The 17,526-nt window shown below is 37.7% G+C and overlaps 2 protein-coding genes and 2 long non-coding RNA genes across 4 annotated transcripts; all 4 read right to left on the bottom strand.

The window, feature by feature from the left end:
- Positions 1–1,142: 1,142 nt before the first annotated feature.
- LOC122655094 (protein PELOTA 1-like) lies at positions 1,143–1,571 on the bottom strand. The gene has a single exon (XM_043849331.1). It carries the CDS (start codon positions 1,569–1,571, stop codon positions 1,143–1,145), a length of 429 nt encoding a protein of 142 aa, XP_043705266.1.
- Positions 1,572–3,900: 2,329 nt separating this feature from the next.
- On the bottom strand, positions 3,901–4,648 carry LOC122655906. Its single transcript, XR_006332015.1, has 2 exons — positions 4,122–4,648; positions 3,901–4,031 (listed from the first exon to the last, which is right to left on the bottom strand). It is a non-coding gene; the product is annotated as an uncharacterized LOC122655906 (long non-coding RNA).
- Positions 4,649–8,954: 4,306 nt separating this feature from the next.
- On the bottom strand, positions 8,955–11,374 carry LOC122655904 (pentatricopeptide repeat-containing protein At2g29760, chloroplastic-like). Its single transcript, XM_043850286.1, has one exon. It carries the CDS (start codon positions 11,336–11,338, stop codon positions 9,332–9,334), a length of 2,007 nt encoding a protein of 668 aa, XP_043706221.1. The 5' UTR covers positions 11,339–11,374; the 3' UTR covers positions 8,955–9,331.
- A 724-nt stretch (positions 11,375–12,098) lies between these two features.
- LOC122655905 lies at positions 12,099–15,863 on the bottom strand. Its single transcript, XR_006332014.1, has 4 exons — positions 15,822–15,863; positions 14,740–14,781; positions 14,493–14,574; positions 12,099–12,253 (listed from the first exon to the last, which is right to left on the bottom strand). It is a non-coding gene; the product is annotated as an uncharacterized LOC122655905 (long non-coding RNA).
- Positions 15,864–17,526: the final 1,663 nt, after the last annotated feature.

The following is a 17,526-nucleotide window of genomic DNA, read 5'->3' as shown; positions in this document are numbered from 1 at the left end:
ATTTATGGGATTCTGTATTCACAAAATCGATTTCTGAAAACTAACTGAATCCTTTTGAAAGCTAATAGGATGTAAATACTGATATTTCAATTTCAGACCATGTGTTGTGCGATTCGTTTACGTCCAATTATAATAATATGATTAAATATAGTTCATAAATAATATTTTGACTCGATTTTTATGCATGGCTATGTACAATCACGGTTGTGGCTTACAACTGTTGCACTGGTGGGGGCAGAATTGTAATTACACATCCTCCTTTCTACCCTATCCCACTGTTGTTTACGTACACAATCGTGTATAAAACCTTTTGCCATAATATTTTATAATACTAAAATACATTTATCAATAGGGATGTAAATGGGTAGTCAAAAATTCATATTCGATTCCTGTACGTATCCATTAAAGGGAATCCGTATTTAAAAATCTGTTTTTCAAAACTATATGAATCCGTTTCGAAAGCTACTTAGATTCTGATACCCATATTTTAATTTCCCAATTGGATACTATTTAATCCGTTTAAATCTTATTGTATAAATATAAATAAATATTAATTGAAAGAAAAAAAAAAAAAGCTGCCTAGCCGCATGGCTACTGTGCCTAGACAAAAGAACGCATGAAATTAGCACCCCTCTTCCCATGAAATATAAAATCTCATCCATTTTAATGCCTCTTTCCATGCTCTCAAAGTCTCAATGGCACCTACATGGTCACGCGATCAGGCAGCAACTGTATCTTGCCCATATTAATTTTGTGAATAATATTTTAGAATACTAAAAATAATTCACATTATTTTACAAACAATCAATTAAACAAGAGATTAAATGAAAAAAAAAAAAAATCAATCTTTCACCTTTAAGAAAAACTATATTCTAAAATTTTTAATTGAAAAAAAATAATAATTAAAAAAAGGCATAACTCCCAGGTATTTTTTTGGTAAAGACATAACCCCCAGGTTTGCATGCATGTAGATTTGCATAAAGGAAGTTGCAACAAGAGGAACTCTACTAAAGCAATTTGAATCCTCTACTGCTGAGTTGCCCGGCAGGATTGTGCTGTCCAGACACAGTGCTACGTGCAATGTCCGTCTTAACCCTACCCTCGTTAATTAATAAATCCTCCGTCTCCGTCATGTCATCCAATTAGGGTAAGAGAAAGCGGAGAATAGCAGCAATGCCCGTCAACTGTGTAAGTTCCTTCCCAGACTCAGACTCATCCATGGAAGAGAAGACATGGACGATCCCTCCGTAATTCTCCACCTCACTCACCAGCTTCACATACCTCCTCCTCCTCCCTATATCCACACTCCTGTATAACTCTTCCGTTATAAACAGTTTCTCCACCGCCGCCATCTCTTGCGCTGCCTCTACACTCCTCACCCCGTAACACACACGCCCACCACCACCACTCATCCTCTTCAACTCCATCAATTCCTTCAGAACACTCGCCTCCTCTTCCGCCTTCCTATCCTTTACCAGATTCTTCACTCCGGGGTCTTCTAAAACCTCTCTAAGACTCTCTTTCCTTCCGGAGCTTGTGCTCACTAGAATCAAACGTGGCTTATGTTCCATTATCGATTTCTTCTCCTGCTGCAATAGGTAACTTCGGAATCGATCCTTCAACCCTGCTGGACTCCCAATCACCACAAACCGAATCACCCCCAAATCCACGTGCTTCAGGAACGCTCGTCCCACCTCCTCCAAGAAATTTGTATTACTAGTAGTACTATCTTTCAATTCGGTGACTCCATTCTTGTTTTTTTTCTTGTCACACTCGATCTTGGCCAAGAGAGTAGTGGTGGTGCATGTTGCCGACTAGGAATAGATGGGCGAGGCCTTCTTGCATGAGGAGTACGGCGATGTCATGAGCTCCTCTTTTTTTCTTTTAGAGTTGCTTCTCTCGCAGACTTGGGTGAGCGACTCCAAGGCCGCAGGGTTCCATACCTTCTTGGTGAGTTGCAGTGTTTGATTTAGCTCTATTTCGAGGGTGTGGAAACCACCGGCGGCTATCTGTTCCGTTTCCAACAAACTCTTACCCCGGAATCGAAGTACACAACCATCTTTGTCTTTGTTGTAGTCCACGGCCACAACCTTAAGTTTCGGTTGTAGCTTCACACGTATCTTCTCACCCTTTCACCCTTCCTTGTTGACTCGGAAGAGATCGAATTTCCTTTGGAGATCAGATTGTATAGGAACCACAGATCGTCGTCTTCCTCTGGGACGATCTTTACTGACCCCCCGGACCCTTTAGGTACAGGGCTGATGTGCTTCTCTATAAACTTCATTATCCCTAATATATTATTTCGATCTAACTTGAAGATGAGAGAGAAGAGAAGAATTCACAGTAATCTAGTTTGAGGGATGAGAAAAGAAGAAGTAAAAATCTCCAGCACCACAACACAATAGAGAGACTCTGAATGGTCAGTATATCGTGGACAGCACATTATTTATTTATAAAGCATCAATATGATCGAGTTGTAATCTAATTAAGTAGGGATCTTACTTAGACTACAACTATGGTAACTCTAGTTTAGAGTTAGAAGTTCGATTGGGTTGCTGGATCAAGTTGGATTGAATGTGGTGGATGGGAGAATTAATCTCTCTTTTCCTGAGATCATCATCCCTTTACGATATGATATGAGAAGCTTCAACCGGAAGAGATATATGCCGGCAATGCTGATTGACCCGATCGTGCTCAGCCCAACCCACCCCGGCCCTGTTTGATCCTGATTTTTGTTGAGGGCCAAGTATAGACCTTGATTTTTTTTCAAGACTGACCCTGGCTAACACTGATTTTTTGCCATTTGCGTCCTCCTATGCATAAAAAAAACGTAAGACACCTGTGATTGGGTATTGGTTTGTTTCATACTCAATTGATTAATAGAATTTTTTTTTTAAGATTAAAAAACTAAGTCAAAAACTTACTTCCTATGAATAGATTACTAGACTTTATTTTGCTACATAAATATATAATTAGATACTAAATCAAAATTGTAAATCATAACCTAACACACGGTCGAGTTCAGCCCAAGGCCTCAACTTGGCCCGGTCCGACCCAATCCTGACCCAAGGCCTAAACGATGGTTGGATGAATTCTCTAGAAAAAAACATTAAGAGCCTATAGTATGTCATGGGAAATTCGGCTCACAGTTTTACCAGAATGTTGAAACCTCTCTTGAACAATAATACTATTACTAACATGAGACATAATCAAAAGTCATTGCCAATTGCTCCTCTACGGTAATATTCTTTGTATCTTTCACCAATCCCCTTTCCTTTAATGTACTTACTAACCTTATGAAGTGATCTCGAGACATACAAAAAGCCTGCGTACTCTTTCACCAATTGTTTTTCCTATTATATCAAAACCATCAAACCTTATAATCCTATCAACCATTATATCGAACTAGTTCAATTACATACAAAATAACCAAAAAACATATTTAAAAACTCGAGCCTTGCCCTTTTAGGCTAAGTACTTTTTGTAACCAAGCAAAATGAATGGAAGGATTCATTTTCAGAAAAAATTCTCTCTTTGTGGGATCCTGCAACAACATCATGGCATCCAGGTACATGTCACTCCCCATAGGTACCTCCTCCATTTCATCTAATATCTTCAGAGCATTAGACACTTCTCCACTTGCACTTGAAGTAGGAGTTCAACCATTGATCCGGATCTTTAATTGCCATTTCTCCCAAGGAGGATAAGATGCTCATAGTTTCAGATGAGGGTGCATGAGTTGCCTTTCTTGGCTTCTGTTTCCCAGAAGTAGAATGCATCTTTTGCTTCTTCAGGGCACTATATATATCTCCTCAGTTAACAGAGTCATCACCATCATCCAATGTTGGTGATTTTGACACTCCTCTCTCTGGTTGTGACTCCTCAATATCTTCAATTTGCATGAGTATCTTTGTATCTTCATTTAGACACACCTAGCATCCTTTCCTTCAACATCAGTTCCCTCAAAAAAGTTCATCCAATTCCTCAAACTTTAGTAGTCCCTTCAAAAATTGTACGGCTTGCTTATGCTTCTGTTAATATAATAAATTCAGTTTTAAGTACATTGAAATGATAATTATAAAATATACTATTCTAAAAAAATAATAGAAATCAACTATTACCGCTTTGAAGTCGTCACAATGTTGTTTGGCTGTTGGGTTGCTTATCAGGTAACACCATCCCCACCAATTGTTATTTGCCAATAATACTTTCCATGTAATCCATGCACTTCTCAAAGCCGTATAATAGTTCTTAATTGCTTACATATCGTAATTGGTCTGCTTCGATGCATTGAACTGCTTTGAAGTGATATTCCAAGCATCCCGACTAAAACTAGTGTTTATTCTGACCCCTTTACGTACTTGCTCCAATAAGATGTCAACAAAATGTTTGTTGTGATCATCTGTCCAATTTGCTGGCCCTTTGACAATTTCCTTTGTTGTCTCCATCTTTCTTTTCTTACTAGCATTCTCATTTATAGCAATTTCTTTCCCCTTAGACAGATTGGATGATTTCTCTCATGTATCCATCATTCTTTTCTTACTTGTAGTCACTTTAACCTGACAAGAACCATAAGCATGTCCAACCCTTGATCATCGTAACTAATTAATCCACGCATCTAAATTAATAGTTAAAGAACATATCACATTAATAAGGGAAAGAAGCATCTGTGATTTCTGAAACCTATGGAACGTGAGAAACAGAGAAGTGCATGATGGAATCACTTCCCAACCAACTATTTGATAAATTACTGCCATAAGCTTGACTTAGAGAAACATGATTTTGACAAAGATAAGGGAAAGAAGCATGGAGAAAAATATGGTTTATGTTAGACTGTTTGAATGGATCAATCATGCACTAGCTTCAACTGTTCCCAAATCTTCTCTAAGGAGTATGTCTTTTTTTTTTTTTTAATAAAAAAGAAACTACTAAATTAAAACAGATAAGTATCCACATTACACATTACAGTACCACTGGAGTTCTCAATCCTTGCTCAAGCTTTGAAGGTAAAAGCAGGATGTGCAACATGAATGGGTGCTTGTTGTAGATGTGCATGCTAGAAGAATGCTATGGGACATGAATAACATGGTTATTGAGAAATGGCAAAGGCTGCAAATGCTGATATGTAATAAAGACAAAAATTTTCTATTTTTTCCAGTTAAAATGCTAATACTATGCTCTAATTTTCAGTTCCTAAGGCAAAATGCATTATAACTTTGCAAAGAATATACACTCATTGAAATAGCTGCAAAACATAACTTAAAGGAACTAATGGGGCATCGTACTGATTCAAACTAACATGTCTTCACTTTGGAAACATCCTAAGACTGGCATAAGACATCAGACATAGTAGATAATTGAAAACTTAAAGACAAATTACCCATAAGAAAATCAAAAGAAGTAATTCATTTGGTTAATCAGCTCTTAGCTTTTCAGTCAATTAAATTAACAAAATCTGACCTTCTCTTTTCAAAATCTCAATTATTTCTCCTAGTTTTGCTAACCACTAAAAGAGGGATTATAGAACCAATGGTTAAGAGAGAGACTTATAGAACCAATTCAGTCTTGGGGCATGTGCAATCCAATGGGCACCTATCATATTGGGACCATCTAAACAATTATGCATTGATGCACAAATGTATCGTAGAGACAAATGACAACAGGGCTTAAACACATCCCTCTCTTAATTAAATCCTTATATCTCCTGTCCCCCCCCCCCCCCCAACCAAATCTTATAGCCCCCAACACATGGGTCACCCTATAAAATTCTCATATGTTCAGAATCAGAAGGCCAATAAACCTCTGCTTACTGCTTGGTTGTCTCACCACCTCTGTTAAATATTCACTCACTAACATTTAACATTATTGTCTTCGTCTTCTCAAAACCTCCTTTTACATGTAGGCAGGAATCTTAGCACACAATCAGAACAGAGAGATCCACTCAGTGTTCTGACCTTTTGACCGCAAAGAGTTTATGCAATTCTTCTTAACACTATATATATAAACATCATCAAGCCAATAGACATGCAGGTGAGCTTCATAATCTATTGAATTCATAATATTTGCATCACCGCTTACATGCTAGTTACTGCATAATCACAGATCCTTCAGTGGCTTTTCAAGGTAGGACAAGAAGAACAGGCTAACAAAACCACTACTCCTAGTTGTAATAATAAACAAATAGCTTCAACAGGTATAAAATGTCTCTTCTTTATGGTACTCTTAAGTTGAAGAAACTTGGAACATTTTGCTAGAGAAATCATAATTGGCTGCAACAAGTGATTATAAAAGAAGGGCTTGCTCAAGAATTGCGTATGAGTCACAAGGGGGACGCAACTGTTCATGCAGGCAATAAGGTTCTACCAATATCATCTAATGTAAATGAACAATATGGTCCAACAGAGAAGAAAGACAAGTCCAAGGGGGTAAGACCAAAGCCATTTCTAGAATGAAGGAGCTGTTGAGATGGGCTGCTTCTTCTAAAGCTGAGAAGGGTGGGAAGTACATTAGTAAGAAAGGTGAAACTCCTTTGAAAGTGGAAGAATTGATGAATTATCTCGAATAATGAAAACCATTTACTTATATCCGTAAAGAAAGAAATAAACAGAGTTCTCCTACAAACAGAAATTTTCTTTCTTTTTTGCAGTTCAATGCCCACCTTGTGGTGACCCTGCAACAATTTGTGAACAGTTGACCATGTTACTCATCCAAATTATTCACCTCATGCTTTAAACTACACAGTAGAAATAAACCAAGTAAGCCCACCTGAGTTGAAGACTTACAGAGGTTCCTTGACTCAAAGAAACCTCAAACTTGCAGAAATGGAGGTCCACCTTCCACCCTCCAAAAAAAATTGCTAATTCAATGACTCCATCTGGAAACTGAACCACAGTCCTCCAGCAAGGCCATACATTTTCACACTTCTCATCTCTCATTTTTCTCACTGGAGAGTATACCTGCAGGTATCTAAAATGACCAACCCATTAACGAAGACGCGATCTCTTAACTCCTCAAGTATTACCTATGACATACCTCAGTTTTACATAACAATCTTGTTGCTCATTTTTGTACCTGGCCTTTTGTAATCAAATTAAATGTTAAACATAAAACACATTAGATTGGATTGGGATTTTTCTCCTAATCCAATGCTAAAGGACCTTTTAAGTCAATTATAATCATTTCAAGCAAAGTGTTTGGTAAGATGTCTTGATCCAAAGTTAGCAGACAATAGTCCAATTATAACTCTATTTAGTGTATTATAGCTTTAAGCTATTTTCTGGTTAGATATCCCCTTCAAATCCTACCCAACTTAACCCATATATATATATATGAGGATTTGAGACAGTGGACACTGTAACATTTATGTGAAAAAATTAATCTCATTTAGGCATCAACACAATCAAAGACACAAAGCAACATTAATCAATAAGAGAGAAGACAAATCCATTACTTAAAGAGCTGTATTCTTTCATTAATATGAGGATCAAGTGATAGTCCACTTCCTTAAAAAAAACAAAAAGATTCACTTTAAACGCACAAGTTGTTACAGTCTCACTTATTATCATTATAAAATGAATAGAGAAAGAGTGGAGGAAAAAATTGAGGAACCTTACAGCCACCAAATCTATGGGGTACACAAAAATTACAAGACGTTAAGTAAATTAAACAAATAAATGAAGATGAGCAACAATAGTACCGGCTCAAGCCATATATTGTTGTATTTGAGTTAAATCGTTCACCATATATCAAAATGTTGAAATTGTCACATAAATTTTTATGGGGAGAGGGATGGAGAAGCCGCTGGCTTTCATGGAGCTAGCGGCTGTGCCCAATGGAGAGGGTGGGATGGGAAAGGGAGGGGAATAATTTCCATAGGGGGTGAGAGAGAGACAGACCCAGGCTCGGCACAGCGCCGGCATGCCCAGCCTTCACCCATTTTTATGAACCATCAAAGGAAGCGTACGGTGACCGCGGCATGAGATGGCATTTTTTTTCTTCCAATTTTCGACATTCTAAGAGATTTTATTGATTACTTCTTGCCTTCTAGGTGGTCGTTCAGTCAATGATTGATTGAGATACTGGACATTTTCAGCTTAAACAAATGGTTGGTTTTCTAATATTTTTTAAATTTTGTTTCATTTTTCCATTTTTTAATTACAAAGAGTAACTTTCTTTCTTGTCTTATAATAAGTTTAATGATTATAAGGTTCATCAGACGCATTCAAGATTGATTTGTGGACCTTAATCGAATTATTTAGTAAACGTCAATGTTAAGTCCCATATATAATAGAATAAATCCCAAATTATTCAGCAAATTAAACAACTAATGGTTCTGATTGATCAACCTGAAGAGAGCTCAAACTTGAACACGATTTTGAGCTAAAATTCCTGATTCAAGAGAGAGAGAGAGAGAAATCTTACCTTGAGGTAGAGACCGGGTGAAGTGCTTTGAAGGACTCACAGGCTCCAACAACGAAACCCTAGAACAATCAGAAGAAAATCAAAATGAATCCAACTAAAATTCAAGTTACCCTCCTTTTCCAAAACTTGCTACCAAATAGAGTGATTGACTTGTACATCATACAAATCAATAGAGATGAGGCTGTGTGCAGAGAGAGAGAGAGCCCTTGAAGCAGAGATCGGTTGAAGTGTTTTGAAGGAATCACAGGTTCTTCGCTGAAGCTCCCTCACTTCACAGACTCTTTGCTGAAGCTCTCTCACCTCACAAGTTCTTCTTGCATAAGCTCTTTTCACAGGTTCTTCACTATCGAGGATAATGTTGAGTTCGTCGGGGCTTTGAAAACGAGATTTTTACCCTTTGTCTCAGAACACGGAATGGGTCAGATGATGCATTCCAGAACCGGCTGCCTTCTCTACCGTATTCTAAGGTTCAAGAACGAGACTGGATACTAAACAATGTTTTAATCATCTTAGAATGCATTCCAGGCCTAGAATGCGTTCTGAGACTGCATACCAAACGCAGCCGTAATTTCACCAATAACCCATGCAGGAACAAGAACCCCCTCTGAAATGGTGAAAACGATTTCAATCTCTAATGATGATTTCACGGTCAAACACCTTCGAGATTGACTTGGCGGCGGAATGGCAATCACACACACATGAAGATTCGTCACAACTCTAATGGCAGCCTGGGGCTTCCCTCAGGAGTCCCAAAGCGATAGCCATCTTCTTGCTATGGTAGGAGTTGCATGCTCCTCTTCATCATCTATGTTGAACAACACTTGAGAAGTTGAGATGTGTCTGCTCTGTATCCTGCATCTTTCAACCTCTTATCTCCTCCCACACCATTGAAATATATATCTGTTTGGTGTCAGGGTGCGATTGATGTATCCCCTACCAGAAACTGGTGCATCTTACCTCGCAGCTCGATCAGACTGAAACCAGGCTTCTTCCGGACTCCATGGGCTTTCATCATCTCTCTCACATTCTCCACATCGTGCCACCTCTTTTGTGAAGCATAGATGTTGGAAAGAAGAACGTAACGCCCAGAGTGATATGGATCGATTTCGGTCAGGATTTTGCCCACCCTTTCAGCCATGGGAAACTCACCATGAAGCTTACATGCACCAAGTAGAGCTCCCCAGACACCTGCATCGGGTATCATGGGCATGCTCTGAATCAACATCTCTGCTTCGCTTAACAGCCCTGCACGGCCTAGAATGTCGACCATGCACCCATAATGCTCATTTCTTGGCTGGATACCATACACCTGGTTCATTGCATTGAAGAACCATCGACCTTGTTCAACTAAGCCAGCATAACTGCAAGCACATAGAACACCGATGAATGTTATCTCATTTGGTTTTATTCCAGCGTTCTTCATATGAGAGAAGAAATCCAGAGCATCCTTGGCGAGGTTGTTCATGGCCAAGCCAACAATCATGGCACTCCAAGCCAACACTGTCTTCCTAAGCATTCCATGGAACATCTTTACAGCTTCCGGTGGAGCCCCACACTTGCAGTACATATCCATTAGAGCCACCTCAACCTCTTCCTCTTTTATGTTCTGTTTCTCCATATAAGAGTGAATCATCTCACCATGGTCCAGAGCACCTAGAAACCCACCCACAGACAAAACACTTACAAGTGTTACTCGGTCTGGCTTCACTCCTGAAATCTGCATTACCCTGAAAAGATACAAGGCATTCACAGACCTCTTGTTTTGAACAAACCCAACAATTATGCTGTTCCATGAAACCAAATCCTTCTCAGGAATTATATTGAAGTGCTGTTCTGCAGAGATCATGTCTCCAGCCAATATAAAACCATTCAACATCGCATTCCAAGATGTGGTATCCCTGCTTGGAATCTGATCAAATAATAAACGTGCATTTTCCACCTCCCCGTCTCGCAGAAGACCATCAATCATGGAGGTCCAAGAGATGACTGATTTCTCAGGCATCATATTGAACAGTCTTCTAGCAGATTCCACATCTCTAACTTTTACATACATATCAAGTAAACCGTTTTCAAGATTTGGAGTAACCTGCATATCTTTCTTCATAACATATCCATGGATCAACTTTGCCAGATACAAGTTCTGTGATTTGGAGCAGGCAGACATAAGACCAAGAAATGTAACTGCGTTTGGTTCAACCCCAGAACAACACATTTCAGTGAATGCAGTCAAGGCCTCGTTAAGGTAACCATGTTGGGCAAAATTATCAATAACAACATTCCATGAGACTACATCAGGTTCAGAAATTTCATCAAATAGGTCGAAGATTGCATTTGACAACCCAAGTCTCTCGTACATATGCATGAGAGAATTCAAAACATAGATATCTGAACCATATCCAAACTTGATTATGGAACCATGGATGGCTTTTCCACCAATTGGGTCTGAAATTCTTGATGAGGCTTTGACCATGACTGGGAATGTGTACTTATTAGGAAATAATCCAGAATTGAGCATTTGAATATAAAGAGAGATGGCTTCATGAGGTGTAGCACTCCAAGCATACCCTCTAATCATGGTATTGAACATGAACACATTAGGTGAATCTATGTGATTAAAAACTAATCGAGCATAACCCAAGTCCCCAGCAACAGAGATTGCAGAGAAGGAGAGAAGGGCGCTGAGAAAGATGGTTTCATTGGAAAGCCCATTTGTGATAAACTGACAGTGGAACTTCATTAATTCTTTCATGTCTGAACAATTCTTTATCAGGAAAAGATGTGAACCGCCTAACTTGAGTAGTTTTGTTATGGTGGTTGATCTCATTGTGGACTGCAATATTGAGCATAAAAAATAACCAGGAATGATGAAATTCTCAGAACTGTCCAATGCTATGTGATTAGCTGGGTCTTTATACATTGCTTTGGAGGAAATTCAGTCACTGCCAGAAATTCAGTAACCTTTGATTTCATCCTCGTTCTTCTACCAAACAAATAGTTGGAGAAAGCTGGACCACCCTCGGAAATATACTGTAGAAATCCAGAACAACCTCATATATAGGAATCAAATTTTGGATTCTGCAAGTAATCCAAATGTCTTATGCTGTGCTGGATTGGTTTGCTGACTGCAAGGAAATTAAACTGGTTAAAGCAGGTCAATATATAGTTGATAACAAAAATTGAATCCCGAAAGGACACGATGTCTTACCAGCATTTCATGGTCACCTATGATCTCGTCCATCACCTCTTGGAACAGTTTATCTGCACTATTAGGAACATGAGCAGCAAGTACAGCTGGTTCAACTGTTCAAGTCCTGCACACGGAATCAAGAGATATATTTCCCTGACATCCATAAAGCATGCATCTGAAAGTAGGAAATCCAATACTGAATCAACCTAAGAGATGCACAAACTATCCAATATAGAAAACCTTAGAACTCTTCAACCATTGACATAACGTTGTTAGACAGCCATCAACTTCTCCCACAAAAAAACAGTTCATATGATTCAATGACAAGCCTTGGGTGCAAAAAAACTATTTGTCCCCTAAGATACCGATCTCATGTAAAACAACTTCAATGAGAAGCCGCAGAAAACATTCAATACCATCCAAACAAGAGAAAAGGTTTGCGCATTAGATTTGGAAACAGACCACCCATAGACAGTAAACTTTACTAGAAACCAAGTCAGTTAGCCATGTTTACATTATGGAATGAATGGGTAGCAATAATGATGCTGGAACATTACCTGTTCCTGAAAATGACTCAATGAACATCATCATCTGCTCCCCACTAAGGCCAGACAAGATGCAAACCCGTGGCGATGACTTTGCACTCTGTAGAAGGAAGGACATTGTTGCATTCAAGCAGAAAAAGATGGATTACCAATATTTTAAAATTCACCATTATAAGTGCTCCTTAAAACAGAAACTTTCATTTTCTACATATGGAAACATTACCATAGTTGTCACGGTCACGGGATCCAAGTCGGTGGAGGGTGTCCGTCGATATTCGACATGCGCCCCATATGGCGTTGCCATAACATGTCGACCATATTTTTATTTTCTCTATTTTTAATGTGTTAATAGATGTATACTCAAGCCATGTTTTATTTTTTCTCTATTGTTTCTCAAGTTTTAAGAAGAAAATTCAGAAACCGAAGAAGAAATCGAAGAGGGAAAGAAGAAATCGAAAGAAATCGAAGAGGGAAAGAAGACAGGAAGAAGAAATCGAAGAGGGAAAGAAGACAGGAAGAAGAAATCGAAGAAGAAATCGAAAGAAATTGAAGAGGGAAAGAAGAAATCGAAGAGGGAAGAAGAAATCGAAGACAAGAAGAAGAAATCGAAGAGGGAAAGAGAGTCAGGAGGAAGAAATCAAAGAGGGTCGCCATGGCGTAGGTCGCCATGCAGCCCTCTCCAGCGCCAGGACGCCATGACAACTATGAACATTACAAGGGCAAAAATGAGGAAAAAGTAGAACTTTTCATAATTCTAAGTGCAATAATTGGTTCGATTTTCCTTTGTCCTATTTTTGCACCTCAAGAGAACAGAGGTGAGACTCCAATACCTCAGAACTGAAGGAAGTCCACAAACCATTGTTGAAGGGACTTTGTTCCACTAATTTGTTATAGGGTTTTGCTGAGTGACACCTATGAAGGTGTCAAATGGAGTTTGCAACCTGACTTAGTTTGCCCCTCAATTACACATGGTGTATTGCTACTCGCAAAAGTAAAAGAGTAAACAACTTAGATTGGTTGAAACATTCTGCACAAATGAGCACGAATGTCAAACAAATGGGAAATTTGTCATCATGGTTACTTCTCTCAGAACAGTCCCTGCACGTCTTTTACAGCTCCATTTAGAGATTTTGTTCATGATCTCCCAGTAAATCTCAGTGCATTAGGTTGTAATGGTTAAGGAAAATTTATTGCTGCCATTTTGAAATGATTAAGGATACTCAGAAATTTATAGTGGATGCAAATTCTTCCAGTTTGTGACCTTCCATATGAGATTTATCCAATTCATGTGGAATCTATCATATCAGCAGTAACAAACATATCAGATGAGGACCTCTGGGCCATTTCAAAGTAACCTACTACATAATAGTATAATCTACCCTGATCGTCTGGAGGCACTACAGAAATAATTGAAGTTGCAGAGAACAAACTAAATCACAAAACAGCTAGTCTATTTGTGATCTTAATCCCTTTCGAATGATCAGTTTCTTGTCTGCACAGTTTTGCTAGCACCAAAATGAAGCTCAAAGGGAAATTTAAGGAACACCTATGCTAAACTACTCTAGTCTCTCGGCTCCATAGTGATCATGTGGCTTCACTTGTGTCTTACTAATCTACACGAAGACAATCTCGCTGAGATATATCTCTTTACATGTCTCTGCAAAACCGAAGACCCCCAAAAAAGCATTGTACCATCCCCCTCACATCCTTTAACCAAGTCCGTAATGGCACAGTGGGCTTGAACATATTTTGATACAATCGATGGATAAGAGTACATAATTGGCAGGGAGAGGATCCCCTTCAGGGACTGATAAGATGGTATGCTCTAGGGATGATGAAAGGGTGTTTTTACTGCTCTGCCCAACTTAGATGAAGAACTTCATTTCAAATGCATGTGCCAAATTTACTCATTTATCCCATCTCCAGTTCGTGGGAATTGAAGGAACACTGTTGACAGAAGAAAGAGGTGACAAATTCATTGCCTTAATGGAGGCATACTCTTCTCAGCTTCTAAATAGCTTCTGGCTAATAGTATATCTAATATACCATTATGGTATGTAATGGTAACCAAATTGCTTCCTTAACTTTCTCTGATAACCAAACAGATTAATGAAACATCATTACCACTCTCAATCATGTCAATAAATCCCATCATATCGTTTGTTGAATACAAGCAAATAAAGGATACAGAAAAGGAAATAAAGAAAGATAGAAGATAAACACACACACACACACTGTCATTTGTATGGACTTGTCAAGGGAAAGTAACAGAGTGGATGAAATATAAAACAAATCTATACCCATGTAACTGAAGCCACTAAAAAAATGAAACTTTTAACCTTAATTGCTTCCAAATTAGATTGCTGAGTATGCATCGATTCCCACAATGAGCGTGAAATCATTTCCTCAGTAGTGAATAACCTATGATAACATGAAAGTTAGATCTAAATTGAACATGCCAGTGGCAATAGAGCTATATAGAGGTCTTCTCGTTATACAACAAATGCACCGTGGGAAAAACTTGTACTCATCAGAAATCAAAGGAAAATAAGATGACTAAAAGGAAATTATACTGTTAGAAGTTACCTTGAGAAACTAACCATCCAACTCTTTTATAGGTTGCTGTATCTGCAATGTGAAAGATACAGATTTGTAGACAAAAAGTCATTTGAGGACTTTGAAGCCTTCAAAAATAATCAGGGCAAGCAAGTAAGGAGTATAACAAATTAAACACGTATGCTTGATTAGTTAGCACTGCAGTTGGTCCAAAATACACAAATACTAGTTTCAACATGAATATTCTTCTTAAACCTCATATAAAGCAGGGTGACAACCTTTAAACAAAGATTTCTGGAGAAATAAACGTGTTTTGGTTATTGAAGAAGAAAATCCCAGAGCAAGGATTTGGATTGGTGTCGGACTGTATGGCTTGGTGTTACATGTCTTTATTTTAGTAATTAAGATATTTTTAGTAATCAGTATTTTAGTTATTATTAGTTATTTATGAAAATATATCGTGGGAGGGAGTTAAAGGATAATTGGGGTTGTGTCGTACATGGGTTTTGTGGAGGAATTATAGGAGTTATAACTACTTGTTAGCAAAGCCTATGTAATAGGTAGCATATGAAAGGAATGCATATGAATTGAATCACTAAAAGTTCTCTATTGAGAAACGACGCATGACTTCCTCCGTAAAGTCAAGAAAATCAGTTTCCTCCTAATTAAGCCAATCCCATCCCCTATTTTCTCTCAATTCTCCTTCTTTCTCTCCCTATTATTTCTCTTTTCTTTTCTTATTTTATTTTTAGGTTATCTGTGCACGTATCAATTGGTTTCAGTTGATACCAACCACGGATCGGCCAATCCAATGAGCAAAAAAGAGCCAAGAGTGTTAATCAAACACAGTTAGTCTCAATGTAAATATGACATACTCTGATCCAACTCAGGATCAGATGATCGTATATAACCCAGCTGATCCCTTTAAGAACCCGATTGTTCTTGGCTGACACCAATACTGATCAAGCAAACCATATCAATATCGGATGGTCCTTAAAACCATACCCAGTATAATCGATCACATTTAATTTATGGTTAACTGCAATGACAAACCGGATAGGTAATATTGCTTAGCATAGGCAAGAGAAATAAACATGTAGGAGTAGCATTACCTTGTGAGTCTCTTCCACTTCAAAACCCAACAGCAATAATGCCTGCAATCAAAGCAGTAGTTCACTTGGATCTTAATGTGGCTATCCAAGGACATCATAAAGGTACAAATATTACATCTAAAGATGTCTGATATAACCACTATTCTGGAAATCAGAAATCCTAACTATATAGGTGGTTTAATTGAATCAGATTCATCAATATATAAGTGATTGCATTAGATTCAATAATGTTCAGTATACCAATGTTCCCAAAACAAAAATCATATCTAAATTATATAGGTCATATAACATTATCAGATCATAAATCATATGGGGATCAAAAGACAAATTGATAAATCTCTATTTATTTGATCTCAATTGATAGTAGAAAGGAGAAATGAAAAGATGCAATCAAACTTCCACTAGAACTGTATAAGATAGTAGCGACTTTTTTGAGGTACGTTTGGAGTCCATAAACTACAATCCATTTAATCTGTTAAAGTAGGAATATCAGATTGGGGGATTGAAAGTTGAAACAGAAAGCATCTTGTTGTTTAGTGAGGGATAACATATAGGGAGTTTGAAAGTTAAAACAGACGTTCTTAATATATATGTCCTTAAATTTTTAGTCAAGAAAATTAATAGGAACACAGAATTAATGAGGCATGGAACAAAAAACCTAGTTGATTCAACCATAACAAATTTAACAGAAATTGTTAGATTCGTGATTGAATTGTAACATAGAAACAAAAATTGTAGAATATATTTCAGAAAGCGATGCAAATACAGAAGGATGCAATCATAAGATTTGGATCAAAGAGCTTGGGATTGTGAATCAGTTTATGGATCTTTTCATGAATTGAATATTTTTACCAACACCAGGCACAAAAAGAATACATAAGCAAAGACAGGGAGACATAGACCAAGGAATAAGAAACATCTAACAAGGACAATTTTAAGTATAAAACAAGAAAAACATTTAAAATGATTTGTGCAGGACTAACAAGAACTTATAGGTGGACCATATCTAGGATCATCAGCATTCAAAGGAACAAACTTTGAGTCTTCAATGAACTCACTTGGAATTCCTGCAGTGTATTAAAAAAAATGAATTATTCAAGAGCAAAGGATTTGATTCATATTATTAGATTTCAAGGAAATGACATAGTAATTAACATACAAGGGAACGATGACTGACAAAAGGGCTAAGACTATATTAATTAAGCAAGGCTCTCTGTCATTATAGTTAGATATTCCACTACATAAGATTAACGAGTTTAGAATTATATTTTTGCGTACGTTTTATCTTCAAGGTCCATATCTATATGCTGGTTCAGTAAAGTTTTACTTCCTTAGGGAAGGAACCAAAGTGAGAAAAATCTATTGTGGTTGTTTGAAAACCTTAACAAACTGCATGATAGACATGCATTCATCCATCCATCCATCACTTTTCTATTCTGATGAACTAAAAACTGCAACCTCAACTTTGAAACTACAAAACTACAACTGCTTAACAATTATATAGGAATTACAACTCGGCTAGGGTTGCAAGAATTTCACTCTCCCTGTCTCTTCTACAGTAGTGATGCTCATACAGACATCATATTTTCTGTCCTAGAAAGGAACGTAGAGAAGCTAAACTTTGACAAGGCATGTGATAGAAACTTGTCCATGATCCTCCAAATAATTTTTTTGATGATCTCACGGCAGATGAAATCCTAAGATG

This window comes from Telopea speciosissima, chromosome 3, assembly GCF_018873765.1.
Source record: "Telopea speciosissima isolate NSW1024214 ecotype Mountain lineage chromosome 3, Tspe_v1, whole genome shotgun sequence".
In the NCBI taxonomy this organism is placed as follows: Eukaryota; Viridiplantae; Streptophyta; class Magnoliopsida; order Proteales; family Proteaceae; genus Telopea; species Telopea speciosissima.
This window is presented reverse-complemented; position numbering and strand designations above follow the sequence as displayed.